A 21,680-nucleotide genomic window follows, 5' to 3' on the forward strand; every position below is an offset into this window, starting at 1 on the left:
ATTCTATCTTGAAAGCAGTGACTGACTGGGATCAAGAAACGGCCCTGGCATTTGCAACACACCGGCCCTATTTTTGTCAACAACCTAGCTTGGAAATTAGTAACTCTGCCTTCCGAGTTAATCTTTCCAAGCACCTTGCGGCTGCATGCATGAAATAACTTTATCAGTAGTGGCCCATAGGGGTCAATAGGGGTGCGGCCCGTCTGGCATTTGCCCAAATTCCAGATGGCCAGTCCGTCACTGCTTGAAAACTTGACAAGCCTCTATGAAAATCGGATGATGTCTTCCATCATATCATGAGAGCTCCAGTGATCCAGAAGTAAATGAATGAGTGCCTTCTTGTTTTCATCATTTGTGAGAAAACCATTCCAGTCAGCGGGTCGATGAACATTCAGCCTCAGACGGTCAATGTAAGTGTCTGTGCTGAATACTGTTTCAGCTGCAGCAGGTAGACTTTTGAAGGTGCGCTCTGATATAGTCTTCATTGTCCGTGGTACATCGTGCATGTAGAATGAGGAGTTTCCATCTTGAATGAGAGCACATTGGTTTGGAGAAGTAAGTTGTGCATTCTCAGCATCTTTGATCATGTGATTAATTCCTTTTCCTTTGTTGTTTTTTGAGAAAAAGCCATTGATTGTTGAGATGAAGTATGGCGTCAGAGTCAAGGGATAGGTCATTAGGACAGAGATGTTTTCACAAGTTCTTGTGATTTGATGAAGATCTGAAAGATAAACCCACTTGTGGCCTTGTACTGGATCACTTTCTAGTTTAATGCCACAAGCTTCCTTTTAGGCGTGGTCGACGACATTGGGCCTCATTCAACAACCGTTCTTACGAAGAAATGTGTTCTTAAACCCTTCTTACGCACTTTTTACGAAGATTCTGGCATTCACTTATGTTTTCTTAACTTGGATTTGTTCTTAGCTAAGAACAAAATCTACGAACACTGAAAAGCACTCTTACGCACATTTGAGTGATGACAATTTGCTCCAAATGATTGGTTACTGCATTTTATTTAATTTTACAGTCGTTTACAATGATAGTATTGTACTGTAATGTATTTCTGATCATTTGTTGAAAAAAAATCATTATGCAAAAAAACACTAACATTGCAATTTACATCAGCAATTAAACTGATTAAATCCTGCGTTATTTGGTGATTGATCGCTTTTTATAGGGCAAAAATGCAGTGGTAGAATGTAACAAAGTACAAATTCTTCGTAACTGTACTTAAGTACATTTTTCACGTATTTGTACTTTACTTAAGTAGACTCAATAGTGCATAGCCTACTTTTGACTTTTACTTTGTTACATTTTGCAGCAATTATCTATACTTTCTACTCCACTACATTTCTACAATGTTCTGTTACATTTTCTGATCAGTTTCCCCCTGCCAAAACGTCTTCCTGACGTCACACGTTTGTCTCACCAGTGAAGTTTTGTTGCCGTAGATATATAGGGGACCGCCGATCCACTCCGGTGCTCCAGAGCCCGGGCGTAGCGCCGCTGACCCTCGGTAATACAGCCTCCGGTAAAAGTGAAAATGAAAATGTTTGTTTTTTATTATTCCCGTTTTTAAATCACAGTTGCCATCTATTTCTCTCCACAGCATCGTTTTAATCCTCCGCCAGGCTGCGTAAGACGCGTTCATATCTTCACATCTCCCCATTTTCGCTGCTTCACACACTTTATTTGCTTACTTGCATGGTTAAAGAAAATAAAACCGTCTTAAGATACATCCATGAATAAAACCAACCGCATTCCGATTCTAACAACACATTTCTGTTTTATGCTGGTTAGGATAGGAACTTCTTTTTAAAAGCCAGGCCTTGTTTGTGGTAGTGGACATCTTCTACTTTTACTAAAGTAAATATGTCTCTGGTTATTTGTACTTTTATTTAAGTACTAAGATTCAGTACTTCCTCCACCACCGCTCCGTAAAATCTCTAACGTGCAGTCTCCCAGGAGGTGCACAGGAAGTGCCATGTCCTTATATGGGAATTTGCGGGGCATTATCTTATGCAAATTAGGAACAACTGGCACGCGCTTTCAGTTATGAAGACATGGGATTCATCAATCCTAAGAACACAGGTGCGAACAATTCTGCTGTTTAAGAACACGTCATGAATCCGACGTAGACTTCTCTTAGAAACCTTCTTAAGAACATATTTAAGAGAAAACATAGGAAGATATTGGCGAATGAGGCCCACTGTCTTGAATCTGTTCCTCTGCACCTCTTCTGGCATAGCTGCTCCTGAACTCAAACTTGTCAAGGGCTGACAAGTCTCAAGCTGAAATGGGTTGATTCCCTTTCTCTCCAAGATCCTTGAGAAGGTAGTTGCTAATCAGTTATGTGATTTTCTCCATAGCAACAGTTTATTTGAAGACTTTCAATCAGGATTTAGAAAGCATCATAGCACAGAGACGGCACTGGTGAAAATTACAAACAACGTTCTAACTGCTGCAGACAAAGGACTTGTCAATATACTTGTTTCACTAGATCTTAGTGCTGCATTCAACACTATTGACCATACCATCCTGTTACAGAGATTGGAACACTTAGTCAGCATTAAAGGAATCGCACTAAGCTGGTTTAAGTCCTATTTCTCTGATCGATCTCAATTTGTAAATGTTAATGATAAATCCTCCAAGTACGCAAAAGTTAACCATGGCGTTCCACAAGGCTCAGTGCTGGGACCAATTCTATTCTCCTTATATATGCTTCCTCTTGGTAATATTATTAGGAAACACTCAATTTACTATCACTGTTATGCGGATGAGACCCAATTATACTTGTCAATCAAACCAGACGAAACCAGTCAGTTAGCTAAACTTCAAGCATGCATTAAAGATATAAAATCCTGGATGACCTACAATTTTCTGATGTTAAACTCTAACAAAACTGAAGTTATTGTGCTGGGCCCTAAACACCTCCGAACTTAATTATCTAAAGACATAGCTACTCTGGATGGTATTGCCCTGGCCTCCAGCACTACTGTCAGAAATCTAGGAGTTATTTTTGATCAGGATATATTCTTTAACGCCCATCTAAAACAAACATCGAGAACAGCCTTTTTTCATCTTCGTAACATTGCCAAAATTAGGAATATCCTGTGTCAAAACGATGCTGAAAAACTAGTCCATGCATTTGTTACTTCCAGGCTGGACTATTGTAATTCCCTACTGTCAGGTTGCTCAAATAAGTCCCTTAAGACTCTTCAGCTGATCCAGAATGCTGCAGCGCGTGTTCTCACAAGAACTAAGAAAAGAGATCATATTTCTCCCGTATTAGCTTCGCTGCATTGGCTTCCTGTAAAATTCAGGATTGACTTTAAAGTCCTTCTCCTGACCTACAAAGCCCTAAATGGTCAAGCACCATCCTATCTAGAACAGCTCTTAGTACCTTATTGTCCCACTAGAGCACTGCGCTCCCAGAATGCAGAGTTACTTGTGGTTCCTAGAGTCTCTAAAAGTAGAATGGGAGCCAGAGCCTTCAGCTATCAGGCTCCTCTCCTGTGGAACCAGCTCCCAGTCTGGGTTCGGGGGGCAGACACCCCTCACCACATTTAAGAGTAAACTGAAAACTCTCCTCTTTGATAAAGCTTATAGTTAAGGAGTGAGGAATTGCAGCGTCCGCCTAACCCAGCCCACCTGCTTCTCTTCGTAGTCATCAGATTTATTGATCATATAATCAATAATATAGTGAGAGTAGAGGGAGGCACATCCTCTCATCAATGTTTTCGTTTGTCTCCTTTTGTATGCATCCTGTCCCAGAACTGCTTGTTACTAACCTAGCTCTGGGGAGTTTACTCCCAGGAGTCCTTATGTTTCTTCTTCACAGAGCTATGCTCTGCGATTCCCTTCAACGCCCGGCCGCATCCTGCTGCGTCCGCTGCACCCACCCGCAGCACCACGTTACATCCCGCAACGCCCTGCTGTGATGTTCATACGCACAGAGTAGTCAGGATCCGGTATAGGAGACTGCACTACTCAGTATGACACAATGTGCCCTGCTATGACATGAACTTCCAGGACTACCTCGAAGTCACTGCTCCATTATCTTTAATGTGACTATTATTTGCCACTGTTCATCACACCCCCAACCGGGCCCGTCAGACACCGCCTACCAAGAGCCTGGGTCTGTCCGAGGTTTCAAACCCAGAAGGGAGTTTTCCTCGCCACTGTCGCAACAGCCACTGCTAATGCTTGTTCTTGAGGGAATTACTGTAATTGTTGGGGCTTTGGAAATTATAGAGTGTGGTCTAGACCTACTCTATCTGTAAAGTGTCTCGAGATAACTCTGTTATGATTTGATACTATAAATAAAATTGAATTGAATTAAAACTCTGAAAAGCTTGTACTGTTGGCTGCACTTGCTCCTCAGACCAAGTGATTTCACGTGGTCTGAGATCTTTTTGTTGTGTCTCTGTATGTTCGCCTCGACCACTTGTCATTTCCCACATGGCTTCTACAAACTCTCCTTTGGCATGGGCAGTCAGGATATGACGTTGGCTCACTTCATAATTACTGGTTATTCCACAGATCCCAGCAGAATATGTCCCAGACCCTGAGTTTGACTTAAATCAATCTAGAAGTAGAGTGGGCGCCTTACATGTAGAAAAATATAGGACACCAATCTCCCAATAGAATCAAAATCTTTCCACAACCAGAAAAATATATCAACTTACCTCCAAATTGTCTTTGCTGAATAAATTCAGAATGTGACATGAAGGGTTAGGGTGTTGGTTGGTTAGCGCAGTGATGTAGTCTACTCACTTAAAAATGTGCAGTGATACGCAACAACATATATTTTTGTGACAGAACTTTCACTTCAGATTCTGACAGCAAACAATACTAACACTGCAGAACATTTCTCGTCTTTCACTGACCCGCTCCTCGCTGAGCGCAGTGCGTAGCGTGTGCGTAGCGACCGCGCCCCAATGCTCCGCCTACACTAACGCCACTAATATCCTCCATTCACCACATTTAAGACAAATATAAGTAGCCTATTGTATTTTGTCCTCATTGCTTTGGGGTCAACTTTTGTGATCCAGGCTCAGGTCCCTGATGTGAATGTGTATTTTTTGAATATCATCTTAGTTTTTCTTCTCATAGGATAAATAAAGGTATTCCCACCATAAATTGGTGCATAAAAGTGTATCAGAATGCAGAATATTAGTCTTTGGTGGACAGCAGTGTAGTGGGTTAGTGTGTTGGTTGGTTAGTGTGTTTATTGTTTTATCTTACACCCTGACCCCAGTCCACCTAGAGGTTTAATAGTATTCACTTGTAAGGTAATTCACATCATATAGTATAGCAGTACAAAAGTCAAATCTCAACTCTTGTTTAAGATATTGTTCATGTGCAAAAAATATGCTTGGAATGGTAATGCTTGAAAGTTATGTTTTCTCCGATTTGAGGTACAGTGGAGAACTTTGGTTATACCAGCTGTAATCCTCTAGCTAGAAAGGTCATGTTGGACTTAAATTGAAGCTTATAAACTTGGGAAGTTTTTCATGTACATTTGAGGCAGTGATATCTATAATTTATTATAGATATTATAGATATGCTTGAAAATGATCACTTCTGATGACAATTTGTGGACAGACATTTTTTTGTCTTTTGTGGTATGTTGAGGGTGATTTTTGACAGTAAAAAGGCAGCAATCCCCAGAATCATTTTCTGCTAGTTTCCCCTATGTGTCAGGATACACCATGCAAAATATCAGGGTTAAATGACCATTTATGTAGTTGCAGTACCTTAGTATTCACAATTGCATCATTCCGCCAAAAGCTTTTCCCAAAAAGGGTGTTTTTTTTGGAGTTAGGGGTGGTTGTTATCAACTCGTGATGGCCCAAGGTATAAGATAATAGGAAATAATAGTGAAAAAAATGTAGCAAAAAACATCCAGAGGAGTAGACCTGGCTCCCGGCCTAATAGTTATTACCCTATAAACATCTAGGCCTACAGATTCATGTGTACAGAGGCCCGATTATTATTATTTCTTTTGGGGGGGGGGCGTGATGAGGAACATAGGGCCCAGGGTCTTGTGCTACGCCCCTGCTGCAGAGACATATAAAGAGTCCTACACATAAAGACTGTGTCTTGTACATTACCCCACTAATAATGCCCGAAATGATACCAAACTTCTACACTAGTACAAATAGGTTATGTACTCATAAAACGATGGATTGGCAAGTTTGTAAGTACACCAGGAGTTTATTTTAAATAACACTTGCCTGTTGGCTTCTACTCTCTGCTGCTACTGCTACCGGCAGTAAGACGAGTGCTTAGGGACGTCTACAAATTACAACACCAAAAAGAGATACAAAAAAAATATTTATTAATTTAATGATTAAATAAAGTAGTGTCTCCAAACAATCAATTATAACTTGTCTCCTTCTAGTTGTACTACAAAACTTTTAAAAATTAATTAAATTAATAAATATTTTTTACTTTTTTTCTCCCATATTAACATTCAATAGAAACACGAAGGGGGGGACAGGGAGAATGGGAGGTAACCTTGCTCCTTATGACCCTCATAAGGAGCAGATTCCAGATCGGCCCATCTGAGCTTTCATTTTCTCAAAGGCAGAGCAGGATACCCAGGGCTCGGTTTGCAACTATCACCATTTCTAGCCACTGGGGGACCATAGGCAGGCTGGGGGAAACTCATATTAATGTTAAAAAACCTCAGAGTGACATTTTCATGCCATGGGGCCTTTAATTATGTTTCTAACTATATGCTCTGGATACAATTTATTCCATTTTTCTATTTGATTTCTGACTGTTAGAGTGAGTTTTTCAATTTTACCAACACTCTTTCCTCTTAACGGATCCACGCACAGCTGAACTCAGCTGCACTTATCAGATTCATGAAACCACTTCCTGTCTGAACAATAACATCAATCTGCTGCTTCATCGAGCTGCAGTTTCAATCACACCTGCATCCAAACAGACTATCATCTCATCGCTGCTGTAAGTCAAACACTTTTACCTGTTCATGTATTTTTTCATGAGACAACAAAACAAATCTTGTTCTTTTCTTTTCTAAAATATTAGAAAGACTTAAGCAGAACCAGAAAACCCAAGATGTTATTAATTTGGTGTTGCTCCATTATTTCTGAGACCAGAAGTGTCGGCGAGTTTCAGATATTCTGTCCGATGAACAAGCAACCGTCTCCACCGTGTGACGTGTGTTTACAAAGTGCAGTGTGCAGTGTGAATGCAAACCGAGTAAAATGAAAAATGCTACAATGCTGCAACTTCACACTCAAATCGCACTGAGTCTAACGAAATATAGGTGTGAAAGCGCCCTAAGTGCATTTTCGGAAGTGCTTAAGTACAAATGTAAGCTACTTATGCTTAACCTGATTATTTCCATTTTATGTCACTTTCTACTTCTACTCATTACATCTCACAGGTACATATGGTACTTTTTACTCCACTACATTAATCTGAAATATGTCTGTCTGTCTGTCTGTCTGTCTGTCTGTCTGTCTTTCTCTCTCTCTCTGTATCTGTCTGTCTGTTTGTCTGTGTCTCTCTCTCTCTCTCTCTCTCTCTCTCTCTGTCTGTCTGCCTGTCCGCCTGTTTGTCTGTCTGTCTGTCTCCTCTCTCTTTGTCTGTCTGTCTGCCTGTCCGCCTGTCTATCTACTTCTACTCCACTACAATACTTTCTGTCTGTGTCTCTCTCTCTCTCTCTGTATCTGTCTGTCTGTTTCTCTGTCCGTCTGTCTGTCCGTCTGCTTGTCTGTCGGTCCATCTGCCTGTCTGTCTGTCCGTCTGTCCGTCTGTCTGTCGTCTTCAGAAACCTCCACAGTGTATCTGTCAGAACAGATGTGCTTCTATTAGAATTAAAAAAGCTGAGGAAGGGCTCAAACTTTCCTTTCCACACATGAACATGACAGCCATCTCCAGACGTCTGCCTATATGACATTATATAGACATTATAATCAATACCAAATCACGCTCATCCTCTTTCTCCCTGTACAGGTTGAAGACATCATGGCGAGTAAAGGTTTAACTTATCGTGAGTGCACCATTGAGATTGAGAATAAGTGCCCTGAGTTCACCCTGTGTAACCCACAGTGAGTATATATTTTACTTTTTACTAGAGCTGGGCGATATTTTTTCCTAAAAAAATCTGCGATTTTTTAATAAAAAACTTGATTTACGATTCGATTTCCCCCCCCCCTTCCATTAAAACTAAATAACTGCGAACTGTAAATATATTTTAAAAATATATATTTATTGTATTTAATTAAAGTGCATCAACATAAACAAAAAGTCACTGTGCAGTGTGCAACAAAGATTGTTAAACATCCAAATTATTTATACTGTATTTGGATTGAAAACAAAATCTAGAAAATCGATCTGAATCGATTTGACCTACCAACTCGATTTTTAAATCAAATTGATTTTTTTCCCAGCCCTACTTTTTACCAATGTGTGTCTTTTACTTACAAGATCAGGCTGTTCTCATGAAGCACTCATACATATATCTCTGAAAATCAAAACTCTGTAATTCAAGTTCAAGTTCAAGTTACTTTATTTGTCTCCCAATGGGGCAATTTGTTGTGCAGTAGATAGTATAGTACAAATCACACATAATCACACACACAATACAGAGATTGCCTACCTTGCAGGCATAGTTAAAAACAATAAAAAACAGTAAACAATCAATAAATAGTAAGTGAATAAGTTATTTATGGTTCTTTATAGAATTAAGAAGTAGAATGGCTGCAGGTACAAAAGAGTGTTCTCTTGGTTCTGAGTTTTGGGAGTTTAGTTTAGTAAGTAGCCTGGTAAGTTTAGTTTAGTTTAGTTTAGTTTAATTTTTTTTTTCCGGCCATCTGTAACTCACAACAGTCAAACATACATAGACAACAAACAAGCAAGACCGAAAAAGTGTAGGCTGAAGCCGGAGCTTATTACACCTACCCTTTTACATAAAAGTATATTTTTCATACAAAAATTTAAAAACTAAGTATACACTATATACCCCAGTAAAACAAAGAAGTCCAATACATTTTGTGCACCTTCTGGTATTCACACTTCTGTTTGATATTTGTTAATCACCTTATATTTAAATATTTTTTTAAACCGATTGATTGTGTTACACTTTTTCAAGTCAATTTCTAATCAAGTAAAATCACAGCTTCCCCTCAGTTCATAATGTTATTCTCTTATTTGAAACAGCCTTTGGATACAGTCTGGCAACATACTATTAAATACTTTGTACATTAGAGATGCTATTTTAAAGTCTACAAGTTCACTAAATTTAAGTACCTGTAAATTTATAAATAACTGATTTGTCGATTCACAATAATTTACCCTATTTATAATTCTGATTGCTCTCTTTTGCAGTAAGAAAATTGGATTTGTAATTGTTTTTATATGTTTTCCCCCAAACTTCCACACCATAAGTTACATATGGAAGTAAGAGGGATTGATATAATAAATGTAAAGAATTTGGTTTTATTCAGAATAGCTATACACTTTGATATTTTAGTTTTAATATGATTAACATGTGGTTTCCAGCATAATTTGTGATCAAGGACAACTCCCAGAAATGTGTTAACCAGTACTCTTTCTATTTCAATATTGTTGTCCAACTATTATGTATTTCGTTTTATTTATGTTCAAAGACAGCTTGTTAAAATTAAACCATTGCACGCTGAGCCATCGATGTGCTACTCCTCTAATCCCACATTTTTCCAGTTTGTTCAATAATAGTTTATGGTTAATTATATCAAAGGCTATTTTTAAATCTATGAAAACGCCTACATAGTGAATTCCTGATTATCCATGGCTGTAGATATTTGTTCTATTAGTTCCATCACTGCCATCGTAGTTGACCGGTTTGATCTGAAGCCATATTGATGTTCACTCAGTAGATTATGTTTTTCTATAAACTGATCGAATCTATGGATAAAAAGCTTTTCTAATATTTTTGAGAACTGTGGAATAAGAGAAATCGGTCTGTAGTTAAAAAAAAGTACTTATCTCCATTTTTGCAGATGGGAATGACTTTTGCAATTTGATTTGGAAATATGCCTGTTTGTAATGATTGATTAAAGATATGAGTCAGGGGTTTCGCTATACTATGTACAGTGTTTTTAACTAAAGCCATGTCAATACAATTATCAGTGGATTTGTTATTGTTGAACTTATTTACCATGTCAATTAACTCTATTTCCTCAATTCTCCTCAAGAAAATGGTATTGGCATTTATTTTAATAATATTGTCATTTATAGCCTTTGTTATTACTGGATCAGGATTTTGTTTTGCTAAATTATAGCCAACATTCACAAAATGGTCATTGAAATCATTAGCAGTTTCCTTTGTGTCAGTAATCACTTATTGGTTGTTTTTATTAAAATAATCAGGGTAATCTGATTTCCCAGTACCTTTTTTGATTATGTTGTTTAGCACCTTCCAGATTGTTATCCCAGATTGGATAACATGGTACCGAAAATGAAAATAGTTATGTTGTGATAGCTACCGTGTGGTTTCACTGCACGGTGCTTTGTACCCGGCTCACAATCACCTTTTCTCAGGTAAATTTAACGTAAAGAAGCTAAACTAAACTGACATGTGACCGGCCGGCGGTCACCTAATTTTGTAGAATATCAAAAGAACTGTTATGTAACTATATTTCTCAAACCCCTTCATGAGAAAGTGTTGCAAGATGGGAGAAATGGGAGCTTTGGAGATGCTAACAGACGTATTTTCTTTCTTTTAGTAAAGCTAAGCTAACAGCCTCCCCCCCCCCGATCCAGTCTTTGTGCTAATGCTGCGTTCCAGGCAACCCGTAACCCGTGTTTTCACAACCTTCTACCCGTGAAAGTCAACCTCGTAACTTACTCCCCGTGAACTCGTACCAGATGGTTGTACACCCAGTTACAGTTTTTGACTTCAAACACACATAGACAACAATGGCGACCCCTGTTGATGCTGTACAGATGCCGGCAATTAACGGTGAGAAATAGAAATAAATAGACATAAATAGGCAACGTAAACTCATTCTGCACATTGTAATCAAAACAATACACATACGATTGTGTACTACTACAGGTTATGTTTATTAAATGAAGCCCAAAATATGTCGCCGACTAGAAATCAATAGTATCAGCTAGCGCTAGCTAACGTCAACGGTGACTTTGCCTGGAATGCTATTAAGTTGTGAGTCGTGACTTGAAGTCATAATTTACGGGCTAAAAATTGTGTCTGGAACGCAGCATCAGCTAGGCTAAACATGTCCTGGACTTATCTCTGGATGCTCCATCTGGAACATGTTAAAGTGATTCAGTGACTAACTCCGAGGTTTTTTTTCTTTCTTGTGTCACCAGGGTGTACACTAAAAGTGGATTCTGTAAGAGTCCTCTGCCGCCAACACTTGCCCCGTCTGAATCTGGCAAAGCTCAGTTCAATAAGACTTCTTTCTCGGCACGTGGAGCTGTTGGAGTCTTCACTTACGATCTCCAGAATAAGTCCAAAGAGGAATGCCTTGAAAAAGTGGCTGTTATGTTCTCTGTCCCTTATGACTACATCATGTATTCGAACACATATGCAGTTGGAGTCTTCGACAATAATAGAAAGGGTGATGAAAGCCTTTTTGAAGAAATGTGTAACGTCCCTTACCCACAGTCAGGGTTCATCAGAGGTAAAGCTAAAGACTCCCAGAGTCTGACTCACAAAGGTGAACATGTTACCGTCCGAGCCACCATGTCAGACAGTGCCACATCTGTCGTCAAGGTACAGGTGTGCATCAAATGAAATATGAAGCATCACAGAAAACAGAGAGCTCGGTGACCGTGAGGAAATATTCACTTAAGTTGACAAAAAGTGTATTAGATTAAAATCACATCTAACATCTTACTATACCTTTTAAACAATGTAAACCTATTCTGGTACAACCTCTAAATACAATTATGAACCTTAAAAAAGGAGCATAACATGCAGTCATTAACTCAAAAGATGAATCAACTTTCATTTCATAATGTCACATTTTTTCTCGACATTAGTTTATCTTTATATATCTGAATCTGTGTATGAACTTTTGTCTCTGTTTGCGTTGTCTGGTTACATGTGTTTATTCATTTAATAACTGTGTATGTATGTGTATACTTCATATAATCATTCGGGTCTGAAAGAAAATAAATTCTGAACTTCAACAACATGGTCCGTGATTTATTTCTTAAATACAAAAGGTTTTCAAGAAATTAATCTACTGTCGAACAACAAACGACAAATCGCATGGCTGCTCGAGGCTAAAGCTCCTCGCCCCATCTTCACATTTTCATTAAAAACCAAGTCTATTCTTTTTTTATTCAACGTCAATCGTTTCATTTGTCACCACGGTAACTTAGTGGAATGCCTGCAAGAGTGAAAAAGCAGGCCTCGCCATAAGCGGAGTTTGACATTCAAGCAAAATTAAACTTTTCGCAGCGAAGGCATGATCCGTCCTATGCAGGACATCCACCAGACCACCGGCTACAAATACACACGGAACTGCTGCGTGATGATTTGTTACAAAAGCCTGGCTGAACACATTTATCATGGATGGCAGATAGAAACTAGCAGCTAGCAGCTAACAGGCCAAGCTACCCACCGGCAGGATCGAGCCAGGGTAGGTGAATTTAGGCAATGTCTTAGTTGAAAACGCATCTTGTTGACACGTAAGGGCCCTGTTCATGTTGCACAGACCTATTAATTGCATTTTGTGTCTGTTAAGAGGCACAAAGGCACTCTAAAACTTGCCCCGACAACTGCCGTTTTAGCTCAGGGGATGCTTGTAAATGTAGCTGCAGCTACTCCGTGTTGCCAGCACTGATTCGGGTCGAAGTTTTTTCTATCTAAAGTACTCACGTAGCTTTGGCTATCAAGATTAACGTAAATCCCAAAAATTGGCCGTAATTCTCCTTTAAGGACTGGACATTAGCCAGCAATATCATTGGTAGGGGAAGACATTTCTTTTTTATTAGTTTTCTTAGTCATTGCCACACTCCACCCCGTTTCCCTCTCTTCCTGATTTGTTTACCAGGAGTATCCAGACGCCTAAAACTTTGAATTTGAGCATTGTGAATGCTAAAAAGTCAAAACAATTGGACACCCCACGACTTAATAGCCATGTTGCGTCTAGGTCCACCACGTAATTGCTTGATTTAAATCCCAGGAGAAAATCCCTTGTGTATTGGATCCTATCGGGCTTGACAAACAAACCCTGAACGATGTTCAGCACGCTTGCCAGAAGTAGGAAGCTCGTTACGAACGGCAGAACACCCGTACACAAACTGATAGTAGTTTAAAAATAGAGAAAGACTTTTATACCTACAGAACAGTCTCTGGAACGAGCATCCTGTTTTGTTTTCCTGAGGTGTGAGCTGCTTGTGTTCAACTTGTTTGGGAACCTGATTCACGTATCTGTCATTTCTCGCCTCAAACAGGGCTGTGTACACTCACTGCCCATCCCTTGTAACTTCTTTCTGACAATCTGCTGTCTGTTGTGTTTGCGTGTTTTTGTTATTGGTGTCTGAAGACTGCTGGAAACGGAATTGCCTTTTTGGGATAAAGTTCTTTGAATTGTATTGAAAAAGCGTCAAAAGTGTCGGAAAAACAGACACATTTTTAAAAAGTGTTACTACAACCGTTAGCATGCTAGTGTCAGCATGCTAGTGTCAGCATGCTAGCGGTAGAGTGCTAGCATGCTACCTCGTTCTCAATAGCAAAGCACTGCTACAACACACACAAGTTCACCATAATCTACAAAAGAACTACTTACATGTGCGCCCTCGTTTAGAAGTCTCCCAGCTAATTCTGCTTTGTTGCTGCACTCTTGTTGCTTTCTGACCACCGTCATACGGTGCTGCTTTCTGCACGTACAACAGTATCCTTTTCTCATTTTGCATGACTAAGCTGTCACAGTGCTCTTCCACTAAACACAACTATAATTCAACTTTGATTTGTATCCTCATAAAGCATAGCCAGCTTGACTGATTATTTTATTTCTTACACGTCCAAACTAGACAGACTATAATCTCCTCGCTGCTTTAAAGGGGTGATAGAATGCAAAACCGATTTTACCCTGTCATAGTTGAATAACGACGGGGAAAATTAGGACGTACATAGAAGCTTAAAATCCCATTGACACCCCTTTACTATGAAAATCTCCTATTTTGAAACTGCAGCTGAAAACTTAGAATCTCAACAAAGCTGGAAGTTGACGTCAACCTCCCAAAACCTGTACCTTTGTCACGCCCATGGGTGTATTAAGAGAACAGTCACGCCCCAACATTTACATAGGCTACACAACTGATCTGAGATCAGGTAGTCTTCTGAATCTAGGTCACGCAGATCTCTGCTATTCCATTACAAAATTCACTTCTGAAACTTTTTAATGCGAGAAATCAACTATGTAAAGCTCAAATATGGGCCGTTTTACGAAAATGGATGGCTAATTGCAAATTTTGTCCGACTGTGTGTCGGAGTTCAGCGGCCGGTGCTTGCTATATCGCTGCCCTGCCTGTCCTCCGTCACAGACCCCGGCCTGCTGTGAGCTCGATTGAGCTCGGCCGGCGGCCCAGTGCTCAATACCCGCGCAAACGTACCTTTTTTGGGTGACTGGACCACCAAATGCCGCTGCCCTGACAGAGCTCCAGGGCCTGCAGCTCGCTGTTCTCTCTCCCCTCTTCCTGCTACCGGCCGGCCGATGAGTGACTGAGAGCGCGGTCAGTGAGCTTGTTACGCCCGCAATCTCTTAGCCCGCAGGTTCCAGTTGTGATGAGTTTTTTAAACAAACAATCGGGGAAATAAACACCTCTTGTCTACGAGTCTCATTGATAGAGCCCGCAGTGAGCTGGAGTCCATCAATGAGAGCTAGCTAGCCTCCTCCTAACGAGACCTCTGACATTCACAAAAATGAATTAAATTGAAATCCGAAATCGAACAAGTGTTAGCTAAGCTTCGTAAGACTTTGGGGAACCTGTAATATTCATATTCATATTCTGCGCGTTCATAAAAATGCCTTAGAATCAAATCGGTTAGCTTTATAAGACATTGGGGCAGATGTTATATAAGTGGCGTGACGAAATTCAAACCGTAAATATATTATAGTTATGCCGGCAGCCGGCCGCGGAGCCCTGGTAGTGCAGTATCCACAAAGGGTGACTTTGCCCTGGGTATGGAGCCCAGCAGGCTGCAGCTTTCTCGTCAGACTGTGTGGAGCTCCTAAAGTCCGACACGTCTTACCAAATTTGCAATTAGCCATCAATTTTCTTAAAACGGCCCATATTTGAGCTTTATATGGTTGATTTCTCGCATAAAAAAGTCTCAGAAGTGAATTTGGTAACGAAACATTGCAGTGATTCTGTCGTTTCTCTAATGTGTGTTTATGGCAATTCACTCAACCAATCAACGCACAGCTCATCTAAATATTCATGAGAATATACCATATTTGGAAGAAAAGCTTACAAATAGGGCCAAAACACAGGGATGCATAAGGGCCAATAAAATATCAACCAGGCCATTATCAGCCCAACCAATGTTACATACCCCATTAGGAGACCATAAGGAACAGTGTGAAATACCCTATATAATCATTCTATCACCCGTTTAAGTCACACTTTAACCTGTTCAGGTTTTTTTATAACAAAATAATAGTCTTGCATGTCCAGACCTTCCTCCACAGCGCTGGAGTGGAACGTCTGTCTGGTCCACACAGCATTTCTGGATGGTAGAAAAATGTGCTCTGGTTTATTGGCATTTCTTTAAACCAATCACAGTCGTCTTGGGCGGTGCTAAACGCCTTACGGAACCACGGTGCCTCTGCTAAATAGCCTCAGGAAGGAAATTGTTTTGGTGGAACGTGTTCATTCAAAAGTTGTTTTAGTCGTGCAACAGAAAACTCAGACATTGGACAGACAGTCTAGCTAGTTGTCTGGATTTACCCTGCACAACACAAAGAAAGAGGAAGGGGACGGACATCCGGCTGAAATGAAAGACATACGGCGGCATTTCCAGCGACAATGGAGCAATCCCATGGATATAGATTATATTAGACCATACTACTGATAGTCAAGATTATACAATATTAAAGCTTTAACTGCTACTTTGGTTGAGCTTTGTGACAACTATGGTGCACATCTTTTAACACTCATGACTGCTGCTACAATGATTCTGCATAGGTTCTCCTTTGACATAGAAGTCTTCTTCTATGGCTTTCTCCTATAGGTGGAGGTACATTTTCCTTGTACAACCTTTCATTGTTTACAATGTATCTCTGACATTTTTATGCTTAGACCTCAGGCCACACTCTTCTTGTAGACTGTAGTAAACTCTCCTTTTTTATTTTATATTTTATTGTAGTACTTTTCTTAGTGTCAAGTGCAAAAAGCATTTTATTCTTTATCGTACTAAATCCCCCCCCGTATAAACATTCAATAGAAAACCCAAGGGGGAACAGGGGGAATGCTTCACACAGCAAGGAAGAAAAGACAAATAAGTAAAAAAATAAGTAATAAAACACACAGACAGAAAATAAGACAGCAACAAAACACACCTGCACAAAAAAGGGGGCAGATTTACTCTGTGTGTGTGTGTGTGTGTGTGTGTGTGTGTGTGTGTGTGTGTGTGCAGGCATATCCATCTACAGTGTGCACCTATTAGAAAGTTTAATTGTTTTACTATATCCTCTGGATACAATTTATTTCATTTTTCCATTTAATTTCTGACTGTTAAAGTGAGTTTTAAAATGTTTCAGTGTTTCCAACTCTCATTCCTCTTATTGTTTTCAGAACTCAGCTGTACTTACCAGATTCATGAAACCACTTCCTGTCTGAACAACATGCCCCCTTATCGAGCTGCAGTTTCAACCACACCTGGACTGTTAGAAGCATCCAAACAGACTATCATCTCATCGCTGCTGTAAGTCAAATACTTTTACCTGTTCATGTAATGTTTTATGCAGCCCAGTCTCATGGCAGTTCGTGAAATGGTGACGTTATTTAATCTATTAATTTGTGTACAGGGACACGGTTTTCTGGTTTTTATTGTGTTGGTGAGCACGGATTTAAAACTAATGTATTTGAATGGGAAGCATATTACTTGATAACAGCACGATTATGGTAGCAAGTAGTTTTGAAAAGCCGAAAATCCACGTAAGAAGGTTGGTTGGGGTGGTAGATGGGTCAAACAACATAGGACTTTCACCCCGGAGACCGTGGATCACGTCCTGCGTGTGGTAGTTCCTTTCCGCATTCTTGTTCTCCTAACCACAACCTTTCCCTGTCTCTCTTTTCCTAAACACAACCGTCCCGTTGTTGTAGGGCGTCCCCCGTTCTTGTCGCCATTGTTGTCGCCGTTGTTGTCGCCGGCATGCAGCGTTTAATTTCCCCGTTGTTTTGTCCCCCAGAGACCACGGATCATGTTGTCACCATCTCCCCCAGAGCAGGCAGACCAGCTGCAGCCCAGTCACATGAAAGTTCGTGAAATGGTAACGTTCCAATTCCGTGGTGACCACCACGAAATAAAGTAGAAAAATGTGTCCCTGTACACATATCAATAGATCAAAATAACGTGACTATTCCACGAACTGCCGTGAGACCGGGTTGTTTCATTTTCTAAAATATTAGAAACGCTAAAGCAGAACCAGAAAACCCAAGACATTATAAATTTGGTCGGCGAGTTCCAGATATTCTGTCCAATAAACAAGCGACCGTCTCCACTGTGTGACGTGTGTTTACAGTCTTTGGTGTTCGACAAAGTGCAGTGTGAATGCAAACCGAGACAAATGAAAAATGCAACAATGCTGCAACCAAACTATAGGTGTGAAAGCGCCCTAAGTGCATTTTCTGAAGTTCTTAAGTACAAATGTAAGCTACTTATGCTTAACCTGATTATTTCCATTTTATGTCACTTTCTACCTCTCTCTCTGTCTGTCTGTCTGCCTGTCCGCCTGTCTGTCTGTCTGTCGCTCTCTCTCTCTCTCTGTCTGTCTGTCTGTCTGCCTGTCTGTCTGTCTCTCTGTCTCTCTGTCGTCGTCAGAAACCTCCACAGTGTGTCTGACAGAACAGATGTGTGACATTAAATAGACATTATAATCAATACCAAATCACCCTTATCCTCTTTCTCCTTGTACAGGTTGAAGACATCATGGCAAGTAAAGCTGTACCCTTACACGAGTGCACCATTGAGATTGAGAATAAGTGCTCTGAGTTCACCCTGTGTAACCCACAGTGAGTATATATTTTTACCAATGTGTCTTTTCCTTACAAGATCAGGCTGTTCTCATGAAGCACTCTTACATATATCTCTGAAAATCAAAGCTCTGTAATTCAAGTTCAAGTTACTTTATTTGTCACACAATGGGGCAATTTGTTGTGCACTAGATAGTATACTACAAATCACACACAATCACAAACACAATACAGAGATTGCCTACCTTGCAGGCATAGTTAAAAACAATAAAAAACGGTAAATAATCAATAAATAGTAAGTCAATAAGTTATATATGGTTCTTTATAGAATTAAGAAGTAGAATGGCTGTAGGTACAAAAGAGTGTTCTGTTGGTTCTGAGTTTTGGGAGTTTAAAGCATGATGCAGATGGCAACATGTGAAATGCAGCCTGTAAGGGATGAGAACTATGTGACAGGATAGATTCAGCCTGTAAGGGATGAGAACTATCTGACAGGATAGATTCAGCCTGTAAGGGATGAGAACTATGTGACAGGATAGATTCAGCCTGTAAGGGATGAGAACTATGTGACAGGATAGATTCAGCCTGTAAGGGATGAGAACTATGTGACAGGATAGATTCAGCCTGTAAGGGATGAGAACTATGTGACAGGATAGATTCAGCCCTTCTTACCATCTGCTTCTGATAAAGTTCCTCCAGACCTTTCTGCTTAGAACCTGTAATGCAGCTGCTCACCTTAATTCACCTGGAAAGGGAGTTTTTTTTTGTTTCACAGTAATGGGCCACATTGACTGCTGCTGTATAAAAGCTGTTTCATTCTGCTTGCGTTTAGCGCGGTCGGGGCGCTGGGGACGACTCGCATGTTCACCGCGAACCACTTCCTCCCAGAAACTAGGAACTAGGTGTTCATGTCTAGGGAGTGTTAAGAGTATAAAAAGAGACCGGATGTGTGTGTGTGTTTGTGTGTGTGTGTGTCCTTGTGTCTGTGTGTCTTTGTGTGAGTATCTGTGTGAGTGTGTGTGTGTCTGTGTGTCTTTGTGTGTGTGTGTGTGTGTGTACCTGATCGTATATGTGTGTGTGTGTGTATGTGTGTGTACGTGCATGTGTGTGTGTGTGTGTGTGTGTGTGTGTTTGTGTGCGTGCATGTGTGTGTGTGTGTGTGTGTGTGTGTGTGTGTGTGTGTGTGTGTGTGTGTGTGTGTGTGTGTGTGTGTGTGTGTGTGTGTGGCTGATCGCGTGTCTTGCTGTGAGAAGTCAAGACAGCCAAAATCACCATAAACCTGGGTGTTTTGAAATGTGTTTTATATTTGTAAAGGATCCGGCTGCACTGTGGTCTTCCTGTATGTGATTACCTGCGTGGCTTGACACATTCGCTCACGTCTCGCACAAGAAATAGAGGAGAAATAATCGCTGCAGCACGCGGGACATCGGGGACGCTCTGCACCCGGTATGAATGGACAGATTGGATAACATGGGCGCAGAAATTAAAATAGCTGCCCTATACGTGCCCGGTGTGTTTTCACTGCACGGTGCTCTGTACCCGGCTCACAGTCACCTTTTCTCAGCTAAATTTAACGTAAAGAAGCTAAACTAAACTGACATGTGACCGGCCGGCGGTCACCTAATTTCATAGGATATCAAAATAACATGTTCATGAGAAAGTGTTACATGGTTGAATTGGGAGCTTCGGAGCTGCTAACAGGTCGCCCCCCACCCGATCCAGTCTTTGCGCTGATGCTGCATTCCAGGCAACCCGTAACCTGTGTTTTCACAACCTTCTACCGGTGAAAGCGCCCTGAAACGTTAGTCAAACCCGTAACTTACTCCCCGTGAACTCGTACCAGATGGTTGTACACCCAGTTACAGTTTTTGACGTCAAACACACATAAACAACAATCTCGACCCCTGTTGATGCTGTACAGACGATGCTGTACGGCCCCTCGCAGATTTTGATGCGGCCCGCATATTAATTTAGGTCCACAATAGACTTATACATACATGGTTTTTTCCAACCTATGTTTTTTGGCCTGTTTTACGTCATTTTTTCTGCAATGTTTTTGTTGCTTTTTTCAGCTTTTTTTTTGTCGTTTTTTTCTTTTATGGCTTTTACTTTTTCTTTTGCTCACTTTTTTGGGTCTTTATGTCGACCAAGCTGTAAGTGAGAAGATTATATGAGACATGCAATAATATAATAAAAGATGCTTGACTTTTGCGATGATGATAATAGCATGTAAATAAACTAAACGTGATTCTTATTTTCCAGCGTGGCCCTTCGCGGAATTGAGTTTGACATTCCTGATCTAGACCATGTCAAAGTGTTTCAGTAACTAACTCCAAGGTTTTTTTTTCTTTCTTGTGTCACCAGGGTGTACACTAAAAGTGGTTTCTGTAAGAGCCCTCTGCCGCCAACACTTGGCCCGTCTGAATCCGGCGAAGCTCAGTTCAGGAAGACTTTTTTCTCGACAAGTGGAGCTGTTGGAGTCTTCACTTACGATGTCCAGAATAAGACCAGTGACGAATGCCTTGAAAAAGTGTCTGTCATGTTCTCTGCCCCATATGGCTTCAACCTGTACTCAAACAAGTACGCAGTGGGAGTCTTTGACAATGATAAACAGTGTGATCGCAGACTATTTTATGAGATGTGTTACATCAAGCACCCACAGCCAGGGTTTGTCAGAGGTAAAGCTAAAGACTCCCAAAGTCTGACTCACAAAGGTGAATATGTTACCGTCCGAGCCACCATGTCAGACGGTTACATATCTGTTGTCAAGGTACAGGTGTGCATCAAATGAATTATGAAGCATGACGGAAAACCGAGAGCTTGGTGATCGTGAGAAGATTAACATCACTTACTTACTTTACTTTAAACCATGTAAACCTATTCTGGTTCAACCTTTAAATACAATTATGAGTCTTAAAAAAGAGCATAATAAGAGGTCTTTAACTCAAAAGATTAATCAACTTTCATTTCATAATGTCACATTTATTTCTCGACATTAGTTTATCTTTATATATCTGAATCTGTGTATGAACTTTTGTCTCTGTCTGGTTACAATGTTTTTATTAATTTAATAACATGTGTGTATCCTTCATATAATCACTCGGGTCTGAAAGAAAATAAATTCTGAACTTCAACAACATGGTCCGAGGTTTATTTCTTACAGTTTTTGCCCATTGCAAACGAATGCTTAGACCGAAGCCTCAATACCTAAACTTGTTGTAGCATACCTTAAACACAGTGTAACTGTCATATAATATAAAATAAGTGGAGCAGTGTGATTGAGCTAGTTTATTTTGTATACTTATTTATTTTTCTTGCTTTAAAATGTTATTGTTCGCTGTGGTTTTCCTATTGTTTGCTGTGGTTTTCGTATATTGTTTGCTGTGATTTTCTTATATTGTTTGCTGTGGTTTTACGCTATATGTGCTGTGGACTATTTATTTTCCTCTCTCTCTCACAACCTGCAACAATAGACACTAATT

General features: G+C 40.2%; 1 protein-coding gene across 5 annotated transcripts; it reads left to right on the forward strand.

Annotated features, from left to right (window-relative positions):
- The first annotated feature begins 224 nt into the window (after positions 1–224).
- Positions 225–21,332, forward strand: LOC114569209 (bryoporin). 5 transcript variants are annotated; one of them, XM_028599010.1, is made up of 5 exons: positions 6,849–6,978; positions 7,996–8,090; positions 16,798–16,927; positions 18,143–18,237; positions 20,563–21,332. In XM_028599010.1, exons 4-5 carry the CDS (start codon positions 18,155–18,157, stop codon positions 20,987–20,989), a joined length of 510 nt encoding a protein of 169 aa, XP_028454811.1. In that variant the 5' UTR covers positions 6,849–6,978; positions 7,996–8,090; positions 16,798–16,927; positions 18,143–18,154; the 3' UTR covers positions 20,990–21,332. The 5 variants fall into 5 exon arrangements, with proteins under 5 accessions (XP_028454808.1, XP_028454809.1, XP_028454812.1 ...); XM_028599008.1 differs by lacking the exons at positions 6,849–6,978; positions 7,996–8,090 and adding an exon at positions 228–410; XM_028599011.1 differs by lacking the exons at positions 16,798–16,927; positions 18,143–18,237; positions 20,563–21,332 and adding exons at positions 233–410; positions 11,356–12,180.
- Positions 21,333–21,680: the final 348 nt, after the last annotated feature.

Source organism: Perca flavescens, chromosome 15 (genome assembly GCF_004354835.1).
Source record: "Perca flavescens isolate YP-PL-M2 chromosome 15, PFLA_1.0, whole genome shotgun sequence".
NCBI classification, from domain to species: Eukaryota; Metazoa; Chordata; class Actinopteri; order Perciformes; family Percidae; genus Perca; species Perca flavescens.